We start from the raw sequence: 12,372 nt of genomic DNA, 5'->3' as shown, positions 1-12,372 counted from the left end.
CTCCACTGGGAGAAACACGTTTTTCTGGACTGTGTCCAGAATCTTCCCTAGGAACAGTAGACGTGTCGTCGGAAAAAGCTGCGATTTTGGAATATTTAGAATCCACTCGTGCTGTCGTAGAACTACTTAAGATAGTGCTACTCCGACCTCCAACTGTTCTCTGGACCTTGCCCTTATCAGGAAAGCGTCCATGTTTCTTTTAAGAAAAATCATCATTCCGGCCATTACCTTGGTAAAGACCCGGGGCGCCGTGGACCATCCAAACGGCAGCGTCTGAACTGATAGTGACAGTTCTGTACCAGGAACCTGAAGTACCCTTGGTGAGAAGGGCAAATTTGGACCTGTAGGTAAACGTCCCTGATATCCAGTGACATCATATCGTCCCCTTCTTCCTGGTTCGCTATCACTGCTCCGAGTGACTCCATCTTGATTTGAACGCTTGTATGTAAGTGTTCAAATATTTCAGATCTCACCGAGCCGGTTGGCTTCAGTACCACAATATAGTGTGGAATACTACCCCCTTCCTTGTTGTAAGAAGGGTACTTTGATTATCACCTGCTGGGAATACAGCCTGTGAATTGCGTGAGGGGGAGACGTCTCGAATTTCCAATGTACACCTGGGATATTACATGTAGGATCCCGGAGTTCCCTTGCGAGTGTTGCTGAAACTCTTGAGATGACCCCCTACCGCACCTGAGTCCGCTTGTACGGCCCCAGCGTTATGCTGCGGACTTGGCAGAAGCCGTGAGGAGCTTCTGTTCCTGGGAATGAGCTGCTTGCTGCAGTCTTCTTCCCTTTCCTCTCCCCCTGGGCAGATATGACTGGCCTTCGCCCGCCTGCCCGTATGGGGACGAAAGGACTGAGACTGAAAAGACTGTGTCCTTTTCTGCCAATATGTGACTCGGGGTAACAAAAGGTGGATTTTTCAGCTGTTGCCATGGCCACCAGGTCCAATGGACCGCCCCTTTATACGGCAATACTTCCATATGCCGTCTGGAATCTGCCTCACCTGACCACTGTCGTGTCTTCGTCTGGCAGATATGTACATCACATTTACTCTTTGATGCCAGAATGCAAATATGCCTCTGCGCATCACACATATATAGAAATGCATCCCTAAAATGCTCTATAGACAATAAAATCCTGTCCCTGTCAAGGGTATCAAAATTTTCAGTCAGGAAATCCGACCAAGCCCCCTCAGCGCTGCACATCCAGGCTGAGGCGATTGCTGGACGTAGTATAACACCAGTATGTGTGTATATACTGTTATGATATTTTTCAGCTTCCTATCAGCTGGCTCCTTGAGGGCGGCCGTATCTGGAAACGGTAACGCCATGTTTTTTATATGCGTGTGAGCGCCTTGTCCACCCTAAGGTGTGTTTTCCAACTCGCCCTTACTACTGGCGGGAAAAAGGGTATACCGCCCATAACTTTCTGTCGGAGGAACCCCACGTATCATCACACACTTCATTTAATTTATCTGATTCAGGCAAAACTACAAGTAGTTTATTCCCACCCTACAAAATACCCTTATTTGTGGTACTTGTGGTATCAGAAATACGTAACACCTCCTTTATTGCCCTTAACATGTAACTTGTGGCCCTAAAGGAAAAATACGTTTGTTTCTTCACCGTCGACACTGGGGTCAGTGTCCGTGTCAGTGTCTGTCGACCGACTGAGGTAAATGGGCGTTTTTACAAGCCCCTGACGGTGTCTGAGACGCCTGGACCGATACTAATTTGTCCGCCGGCTGTCTCATGTCGTCAACCGGCTTGCAGCGTGTTGACATTATCACGTAATTCCATAAGTAAGCCATCCATTCTGGTGTCGACTCCCTAGAGAGTGACATCACCATTACAGGCAATTTTCTCCGTCTCCTCACCAACATTTTCCTCATACATGTCGACACACACGTACCGACCTACAGCACACACATACAGGGAATGCTCTGATAGAGGACAGGACCCACTAGCCCTTTGGGGAGACAGAGGGAGAGTTTGCCAGCACACACCAAAAGCGCCATAATGTAACAACCCTAGAAGGTGTTGTTTCTATATATGGGCTCTTAATATATAATTATATCGCCAATGTATGCCCCCCTTCTCTTTAACCCTGTTTCTGTAGTGCAGGGGAGAGTGGGAGCCTTCCTCACCAGCGGAGCTGGTCAGGAAAATGGCGCTGAGTGCTGAGGAGAATAAGCTCCGCCCCTTTCACGGCGGGCTTTTCTCCCGGTTATTAGGAAAACTGGCCTGGGTTAAATACATACATATAGCCTTAATGGCTATATGTGATGTATTTATTTGCCAAATAGGTATTTATATTGCTGCCCAGGGCGCCCCCAGCAGCGCCCTGCACCCTCCGTGACCGTGTCAGTGAGCCGTGTAGCAACAATGGCGCACAGCTGCAGTGCTGTGCGCTACCTCTCTGAAGACTGTGAAGTCTTCTGCCGCCTGTTTCCGGACCTCCGTTCCGCCGTCTTTCTTCAGCGTCTGTAAGGGGGATCGGCGGCGCGGCTCCGGGACGAACCCCAGGCTGACCTGTGTTCCGACTCCCTCTGGAGCTCAGTGTCCAGTAGCCTAAAACTTCAATCCTCCTGCACGCAGGTGAGTTGCAAGTCTCTCCCCTAAGTCCCTCGTTGCAGTGATCCTGTCGCCAGCAGGAATCACTGATTAGAAACCTAAAAAAAAACTTTACTAAACAGCTCCTTAAGAGAGCCATCCAGTTTGCACCCTTCTCGGACGGGCACAAAAACCTAACTGAGGCTTGGAGGAGGGTCATAGGGGGAGGAGCCAGTACACACCATGTGACCTAAAAAAGCTTTTTAGATGTGCCCTGTCTCCTGCGGAGCCCGCTATTCCCCATGGTCCTGACGGAGTCCCCAGCATCCACTAGGACGTTAGAGAAAAAGGTATTATACATTGCTGCCCAGGGCGCCCCCCCCAGCGCCCTGCACCCTCAGTGACCGCTGGTGTGAAGTGTGCCGACAACAATGGCGCACAGCTGCAGTGCTGTGCGCTACCTTATGAAGACTGAAAGTCTTCTGCCGCCTGTTTCCGGACCTCTGGACCTCTTCAACTTCGGCATCTGCAAGGGGGGTCGGCGGCACGGCTCCGGGACCGGACTCCATGGCTGGGCCTGTGTTCGATCCCTCTGGAGCTAATGGTGTCCAGTAGCCTAAGAAGCAAATCCATCCTGCACGCAGGTGAGTTCACTTCTCTCCCCTAAGTCCCTCGTAGCAGTGAGCCTGTTGCCAGCAGGACTCACTGAAAATAAGAAACCTAAAAAACTTTTTCTAAGCAGCTCTTTATGAGAGCCACCTAGATTGCACCCTGCTCGGACGGGCACAAAAACCTAACTGAGGCTTGGAGGGGGGTCATAGGGGGAGGAGCCAGTACACACCATGTGATCCTAAAAGCTTACTTTTTGTGCCCTGTCTCCTGCGGAGCCGCTATTCCCCATGGTCCTGACGGAGTCCCCAGCATCCACTAGGACGTTAGAGAAAATAACTCTATTACAGTGAGATTACCGAAATATATGTACTAAAGGATCACTAAAGAGCACTAAAGAATCCCTTAGAATAAACGAGCTCCAGAGCATATGAAAGGGCTGTGTTATACTTGCTGTTTTTGCTGCTCTCCGCCTGTACTAACAGGGTGAGACGCTGTGTTATGTGCAGCGCAGTATCCCCCGCTGACCTGACGGATGGTCTCTTGCAGAGATAGAAGATGGCGCCTATAGCTGAGTCCTGCCCCCACAGAGTGAGGACGGCGGCGGTAAGACGCTGTTGGGCGGGAGAACGGAGCGCGAACACAACATCCTCCTGCGTCCCGCCGCGGTACAGCCTCCCCACCCCCGCAACTGAGCTCCGTAAAATCATTGAAATGACTACCGCTGCTGTCTGACAAGACGCGGCTTCCATGAAATGAGCGGCGGAAGCGGGACTGAACCGCTCCGTCCGCTCTGAGCAGGGAGGGGGGTCCGCATACACCAGCGCTGCACAATAATAAATACAATTATTATAAATACCATATATGCAATAACAGCCCAACGCTGCCCAGGCAGGTTGTGGCTGTCTTACCAGTACAGTGCCTCCTAGGAAATCCATCCTGCATCAAGTAAGCCCCAGTGACTAAGAGTATGGTGGCTTCTTAGAGGCTCTGGGGAGTGGGAGACACATAACTAACTAACCCCACTCCTAGTATACGTGTCTCCTGTAAACAGGGACTAAGCACACATAAGTAAAATCAAAATAAACAACAGAAACCTAACTAAAATCTACACTGAAGGAATCTGTGCCTGTACTCCTCAGGCACAAAACTAAAACTGAGGTAATCTGCTGAGCAGGAAGGAGATGGGAGGGGTTAGAGGGGGGAGGAGTTAGTTTTTTATAGGTTCTGTGCCAAACTCCCAATCCCACACACTCTAACCCATTAGTAAGTGCGCAGCGTCCCCCAGATGGATGAAAGAGAAAAGAGTGTAGAAGTCAGCCAGTGGAGTAGTTGCCCATAGCAACCAATCAGCTTTGAAATAACATTTATCAAGTGTATTCTATAAAATGATACATAGCAGCTGATCGGTTGCCATGGGCAACTTCTCCACTCTGTTCACTGTTTCATGAATAAACCCAAATGGGTGGTATCCCTCTAATCAACTAGCCCAGCTTAAACTCTGCATCACATGTCCAGCCAGTTGGTGGATGACAGGCTGGCCACAAAGGTCCTGGAAACCAATGCTTTCAGCCCAGGGCAGGTGCAGGTGAATTCCAAAAGTCAAACTCCAGGGGTCCAAGTGTCACTGGCTCAACATGTTTCGGACCTGCTGGTCCTTCATCAGGAGTGTGCCTATTTTATGTGAAGAAATGAGGAGTACTATGAATGTGGAGTACAATCATATTGAAACTTTGTGACTGACAAGTTATTATCAAAAGGACTCTCTGGGAGGTTGTTGTTGGAATACAGAGAAAAGAACTTTATACTCATCACTACAGACTAGGGGGTCTATTCATGAAGCAGTGAAAAGAGTGGAGAAGTGAGCCAGTGGAGAAGTTACCCATGGCAACCAATCAGCTCCTCCGTACAATTGTATGGTATGCAAATTATAAATGTTACTTTAATGCTGATTAGTTGCCATGAGCAACTTCTCCATTGGCTAACTTCTCCACCCTTTTCAATGCTTCATGAATAGACCCCTAAGAGACTTGGGGTCTATTCATGAAGCAGTGAAAAGTATGGAAAAGTGAGCCAGTGGAAAAGTTGCCCATGGCAACCAATCAGCATTGAAGTAACATTTACAATTTGCATACTATACAATTGGACGGAGCAGCTGATTGGTTGCCATGAGCAGGCTCACTTCTCCACTCTTTCCACTCTTTTCACTGCTTCATGAATAGACACCTTGGTTTATTATCCACCAATCAAAGTTGGGGCTCCACATATTTGTTTTTCACATGGGGAAGTGTTGTACGTAAACAAGATCTGTGCCAGATTGAAAATCACATTTTATACTCTTGTGTGTTCAGCAAAGATCCAAAGAAAATAATCCAGAGGAAGACTATCTGCATGAGGAATGGATGGGCTGCAGTCACGCAGCGCCAATAGCACATTGGGGATCAGGAGTTGCGTGGTATAATATGAATGTCTTGTTGGCAACTGATTCAGGCAGAATGCGTTCTGAGTGTATAGCTTATGGTGATGTCATTGATGATATTGTGGGGAAGAATAGCCCTGTTTCTGCACAGGTACCCCAGACTAAGGGGTCTACTCATGAAGCGGTGAAAAGTGTGGAGAAGTGAGCCAGTGGAGAAGTTGCCCACGGCAACCAATCAGCAATGAAGTAACATTTATAATTTGCATACTATACAATTGTACAGAGCATCTAATTGGTTGCCATGGGCAACTTCTCCACTCTTTTCACTGCTTCATGAATAGACCCATAACAAAGGTAATATGGGGCAGATGTATTAATCTGGAGAAGTGAAAAAGCAGTGATAAGTGCAAGGTGATAACGCACCAACCAATCATTACGGATTTGAAAAATGACAGGAGCGTTATCACCTTGCACTTATCCCTGCTTTATCACTTCTCCAGGCTTAATACATCTGCCCTATGTGTCCAACTGCGACAGATGGCAGCGTTGTTACTTCTGTTATTGGGGAGAATAGCCATGTGTTTTACCACGTTCAACGGTTGGGGAAAATATGCGTACGAGTACCAAATCATGACAATATTGTAAAATTCTTAAATGAGTATCTTGTATGAATGGGGAAATCTGGAAAGGGGGGCACTGCAGGCACAACTCACCGGAACCGCAAGGGTGGATTCTGCTATGGCAAGAGAGTAGCATACAATGACAGAGGGAGCCGAGCAGAGCCAGACACTGAGGATCCACAAGGGAGAGCTCTAAGAGTTGGATCCCATGATAGGAAGTGGGCAGTGTACGTGCCTGTAGTGTGTCCAGCACTGGGTATCCAGGGAGAAGCAGGCACCAGACCAGGGAGAGATATAAGGGGTCATTCCGACCCATTCGCACGCATCGGTTTATCGCTGCAGTGCGAACGGGTGTGGAATGCGCATGCACGGCAGCCGCAGTGCGCGTGGTTACCCGGTGACAGGGGTCGCCGGGTTACATTGCGGCTTACAAAGGAAGAGGTCGCAGAGCCGACCACAAAGAAGATTGACAGGAAGAAGGCGTTCCAGGGTGGATCCGGACCGTTTGGAGCCGTTTTCGGGAGTGGTGAGTAAAACGCAGGCGTGTCCAGAAGAACGGAGGGCGGATGTCTGACGTCAAAGCCGGCTCCAGCATCGCAGGGATCGTCGCACAGGGTAAGTATGTCCAGGGCTAGTCTTCTTTTGCTTGAAATTTTTTTAGCTTAGCTAAGCTAAAATACACTCCCCCATAGGCGTGGACTAGTTGATCGCAGCAGCAGCAGCAAAAAGTTGCTTGCTGCGATCAACTCGGAATGACCACCATAGGCTGGAGTGGGAAGCGAGCTCTGGGGAATATGTTATAATGGCATCACTTAAGTACCTTATTATATGACCCTGCCACCTATCCGTTTGATAGACAGTGTCTAGTTAGACAGTCAATAGATAGACACCATATATTAGACAGACATTAGGTCGACAGGGTCAAAAGGTCGACAGGGTCAAAAGGTCGACAGGGTCAAAAGGTCGACATGGAAAAGGTAGACAGTTCAAAAGGTCGACAGGTCAAAAGGTCGACATGGTCAAAAGGTCGACATGAAAATGGTCGACATAAAAAAAGATAGACAAATGTTTTTTTTTTTAATGTAACATGTTTTTGGATTATTTCATACCTTCTCTATCCATGTCGGCATAGAGTTGGTTATAAACCTTTTGGCGAGCGCAGCGAGCCACCGTGCCCGAAGCGTGGCGAGCCCGGCGAGGGTATGCCTTTCTACAATTGGGGGTCCCAGATGACAAAACTATCCACACAAACCACAAAAATGCAAAAAACATAGTGTCTACCTTTTTCATGTCGACCATTTTCATGTCGACCTTTTGACCATGTCGACCTTTTGACCTGTCGACCTTTTCCATGTCGACCTTTTGACCCTGTCGACCTAATGTCCATCTAACATATGGGCCAGTATTTACTAAAAATCCGAGTTTGGCCGATTTGTGGGTTTTTTTCTAAGTCCCATCCGGGAATTCACTAAGCACAAATCTCGGCAGTGTTTGGACTATTCGTAATGGTTTGAATGACAACGTTCAGAAATACGAAAGAATAGACCATCGGTCAAACGCGGCTATTATTTCATAGAATACGGGAATTCACTATTAATTCGTATTTGGGTGTTAGTCTCTGAGGCCTCAAGTGCGGGTCTATTTTTTTCCGAATCGTTAAAAAAAGCAGCAAAAAAATAGACCTGCTTTTTCCAGTCGAGTTTGGATAACCATGCACGGATCACTGACATCTGTGCATGGTTATCTATGGGAAAGGGTGTGTTTAGTGTAAAAACTGGAAAAAAAATTGCGTGGGGTCCCCCCTCCTAAGCACAACCAGCCTCGGGCTCTTTGAGCCGGTCCTGGTTGAAAAAATATGGTAAAAAAAATGTCAGCGGTTCCCCCCATATTTGATCAACCAGCACCGGGCTCTGCGCCTGGTCCTGGTGCAAAAAATACGGGGGACAAAAAGAGTAGGGGTCCCCCGTATTTTTTGTACCAGCACCGGGCTCCACTAGCTGGACAGATAATGCCACAGCCGGGGGTCACTTTTATACAGCGCCCTGCGGCCGTGGCATTAAATACCCAACTAGTCACCCCTGGCCGGGGTACCCTGGAGGAGTGGGGACCCCTTCAATCAAGGGGTCACCCCCCCAGCCACCCGATGGCCAGGGGTGAAGCCCGAGGCTGTCCCCCCCATCCAAGGGCTGCGGATGGGGGGCTGATAGCCTTGTTGAGAATGTACGAATATTGTTTTTTGCAGAAGAACTACAAGTCCCAGCAAGCCTCCCCCGCAAGCCGTTACTTGGAGAACCACAAGTACCAGCATGCGGGGGGGAAACGGGCCAGCTGGTACCTGTAGTTCTACTCCCAAAAAAATACCCCCCAAAAAACAGGACACAGACACCGTGAAAGTACAACTTTATTACATTCATTCTGACACACACATACTTACCTATGTTGACACGCCGACTCTGGCCACGTCTTCGTCTGTCGACGTCTCCAAGTCGAATCCGGGGAACCTGAAAATAAAATTATACTCCCCTAAAGCCAGTGTGTCCTGTTCTTTTTTTTGTAATCCACATACTTGGCAAAAAAAAAAACCGAAAACCCGACCACGCACTGAAAGGGGTCCCATGTTTTCACATGGGACCTCTTTCCCCCGACTGCCAGGACCCCCCCCTGACTACTGTCAAAGAGGGTCCCTTCTGCCAATCAGGGAGCGCCACGTCGTGGCACCCTCCTAATTGGCTGTGTGCTCCTGCAGTGTCTGTCAGGCAGCACACGGCAGAGATACAATGTAGCACCTATGCGCTACATTGTATCCAATGGTGGGAACTTTGCGGTCAGCGGTGAGGTTACTTTCGGTCAACCGCTGACCGCAAAGTTCCCACCATTGGATACAATGTAGCGCATAGGCGCTACATTGTATCTCTGCCGTGTGCTGCCTGACAGACACTACAGGAGCACACAGCCAATCAGGAGGGTGCCACGACGTGGCGCTCCCTGATTGGCAGAAGGGACCCTCTTTGACAGTAGTCAGGGGGGGTCCTGGCAGTCGGGGAAAGGGGTCACATGTGAAAACATGGGATCCCTTTCAGTGCGTGGTCGGGTTTTTTTTTTTTTGTCAAGTACGTGGATTACAAAAAAAAGAACAGGACACACTGGCTTTAGGTGAGTATAATTTTATTTTCAGGTACCCCGGCTTCGACTTGGAGACGTCGACAGACGAAGACGTGGCCAGAGTCGGCGTGTCAACATAGGTAAGCATGTGTGTGTCGGAATGAATGTAATAAAGTTGTACTTTCACGGTGTCTGTGTCCTGTATTTTTTGGGGTATTTTTTTTGCAGTAGAACTACAGGTACCAGCAGGCCCATTTCCCCCCGCATGCTGGTACTTGTGGTTCTCCAAGTACCGGCTTGCGAGGGAGGCTTGCTGGGACTTGTAGTACTTCTGCAAAAAACAATATTCGTACATTCTCAACAAGGCTATCAGCCCCCCATCCGCAGCCCTTGGATGGGGGGGACAGCCTTGGGCTTCACCCCTGGCCCTTGGGTGGCTGGGGGGGGGACCCCTTGATTGAAGGGGTCCCCACTCCTCCAGGGTACCCCGGCCAGGGGTGACTAGTTGGGTATTTAACGCCACGGCCGCAGGGCGTTGTATAAAAGTGACCCCCGGCTGTGGCATTATCTGTCCAGCTAGTGGAGCCCGGTGCTGGTACAAAAAATACGGGGGACCCCTACTCTTTTTGTCCCCCGTATTTTTTGCACCAGGACCAGGCGCAGAGCCCGGTGCTGGTTGATCAAATATGGGGGAACCCCTGTCAATTTTTTACCCATATTTTTTCAACCAGGACCGGCTCAAAGAGCCCGAGGCTGGTTATGCTTAGGAGGGGGGACCCCACGCAATTTTTTTCACATTTAAAAACAATTAAAACACATTTTTAAGGTACACAATGAAGCCCTGCACGGATCTCACAGATCCGGCCGGGATTCCTTGTGTTTTGTCAGGCAGTGTTTTACTCATCACTCCCGTAAAACACTGCCTGACATTACGAATCACATCGACATCGGAAAAAACGAATGTGCAAAACTCGGCAGCTTATACCCCTTTCACACCGCAGCTTATACCCGGTATTTTGCCGTTTTAACTGGCTTCCTAAACGGGTCAAGCTGCGATGTGAAAGGGTCCCCTTCAATTTACCGTTTTCAAAATACCGGTATTTTGAAACGGTAAAAAAGAAGGGTCCTACCCGTTTCAGTCCCATTTCAATGTGCAGTGTGAAAGGGTCTGAAACGGTATTTGCAAGCCCCAGAAGATGATAGGCTGTCTCCATGTGTGATGTCACCAGCCACAACCAGGAAACAGCTTGGAAAACACAGGAGACACATGAGAGAGTGGCTTTATAAACGTTTAAATGTGAAAAACACGATAAAAAATGGCGTGGGGTCCCCCCTCCAAAGCATAACCAGCCTCGGGCTCTTCGAGCTGGTCCTGGTTCTAAAAATGCGGGGGAAAAATTGACAGGGGATCCCCCGTATTTATAAAACCAGCACCGGGCTCTGCGCCTGGTGCTGGTGCAAAAAATACGGGGGACAAAACGAGTAGGGGTCCCCCGTATTTTTCACACCAGCATCGGGCTCCACTAGCTGGACAGATAATGCCACAGCCGGGGGTCACTTTTATGCCGTGCCCTGCGGCCGTGGCATTAAATATCCAACTAGTCACCCCTGGCCGGGGTACCCTGGGGGAGTGGGGACCCCTTCAATCAAGGGGTCCCCCCCCCCCCAGCCACCCAAGGGCCAGGGGTGAAGCCCGAGGCTGTCCCCCCCCATCCAATGGGCTGCGGATGGGGGGGCTGATAGCCTTTGTTGTAAATGAAAAGATATTGTTTTTTCCAGTAGTACTACAAGTCCCAGCAAGCCTCCCCCGCAAGCTGGTACTTGGAGAACCACAAGTACCAGCATGCGGGAGAAAAACGGGCCCGCTGGTACCTGTAGTTCTAATGGGAAAAAAATACCCAAATAAAAACAGGACACAGACACCGTCGACAGTAAAACTTTATTACACACTGCCGACACACACATACTTACCTATGTTCACACGCCGACATCGGTCCTCTTCTCCATGTAGAATCCAGGGGTACCTGAAAATAAAAGTTCAATATACTCACCTCAGCCATGGTCCAGAGATAAATCCACGAACTTGGCAAAAAAAGAAAACGAACACCCGGACCTGCGGACCGAAAGGGGTCCCATGCTGACACATGAGACCCCTATCCCCGAATGAGACCTGTCAGTGACAGCTGTCACAGAAAGGTCTCTTAAGCCAATCAGGAAGCGCTACTTCCGTGGCGCTCACCTGATTGGCTGTGCGCTGTCTGTGCTGTGACAGCGCATCGCACATCTCCGTCCATTATATTCAATGGTGGGAAGTTTGCGGCTAGCGGTGGGGTCACCCGCCGGTCAGCGGCTGACCGGCGGGTGACCCCACCGCTAGCCGCAAACTTCCCACCATTGAAAGTAATGGAGCGGCTTTGCGATGCGCTGTCTGACAGCTCAGACAGTGCACAGCCAATCAGGTGAGCGCCACGGAAGTAGCGCTTCCTGATTGGCTGAAGGGACTTCAGTGACAGGAGTCACGTGATGTCCCGGCATTCGGGGAGAGGGGTCTCATGTGTCAGCATGGGACCCCTTTCGGTCCGCAGGTCCGGGTGTTCGTTTTCTTTTTTTGCCAAGTCCGTGGATTTATCTCTGGACCATGGCTGAGGTGAGTATATTGAACTTTTATTTTCAGGTACCCCTGGATTCTACATGGAGAAGAGGACCGATGTCGGCATGTGAACATAGGTAAGTATGTGTGTGTCGGCAGTGTGTAATAAAGTTTTACTGTCGACGGTGTCTGTGTCCTGTTTTTATTTGGGTATTTTTTCCCCATTAGAACTACAGGTACCAGCGGGCCCGTTTTTCTCCCGCATGCTGGTACTTGTGGTTCTCCAAGTACCAGCTTGCGGGGGAGGCTTGCTGGGACTTGTGTCCAGCTAGTGGAGCCCGATGCTGGTGTGAAAAATACGGGGGACCCCTACTCGTTTTGTCCCCCGTATTTTTTGCACCAGCACCAGGCGCAGAGCCCGGTGCTGGTTTTAAAAATACGGGGGATCCCCTGTCAATTTTTCCCCCGCATTTT

The 12,372-nt window shown here is 49.5% G+C and overlaps 1 protein-coding gene across 2 annotated transcripts in view; it reads right to left on the bottom strand.

The window, feature by feature from the left end:
* Nucleotides 1-12,372, bottom strand: part of JAM2 (junctional adhesion molecule 2) — a 171,605-nt gene that overhangs the window by 88,632 nt on the left and 70,601 nt on the right. Inside the window, exon 1 of one of the 2 annotated variants that reach the window (XM_063956374.1) lies at nt 4,079-4,358. The exons of the other annotated variant lie outside the window; for it this stretch is intronic. Coding sequence (XP_063812444.1) covers nt 4,079-4,112 — 34 coding nt within the window. The 5' untranslated portion in view covers nt 4,113-4,358. Of the gene's footprint in view, nt 1-4,078; nt 4,359-12,372 lie in introns of those variants that run through there. 2 annotated transcript variants of the gene reach the window in all.

Source organism: Pseudophryne corroboree, chromosome 2 (assembly GCF_028390025.1).
Source record: "Pseudophryne corroboree isolate aPseCor3 chromosome 2, aPseCor3.hap2, whole genome shotgun sequence".
NCBI classification, from domain to species: Eukaryota; Metazoa; Chordata; class Amphibia; order Anura; family Myobatrachidae; genus Pseudophryne; species Pseudophryne corroboree.
Note: the sequence above shows the minus strand (reverse complement) of the source record. Positions and strands in the feature narration are given on the sequence as shown.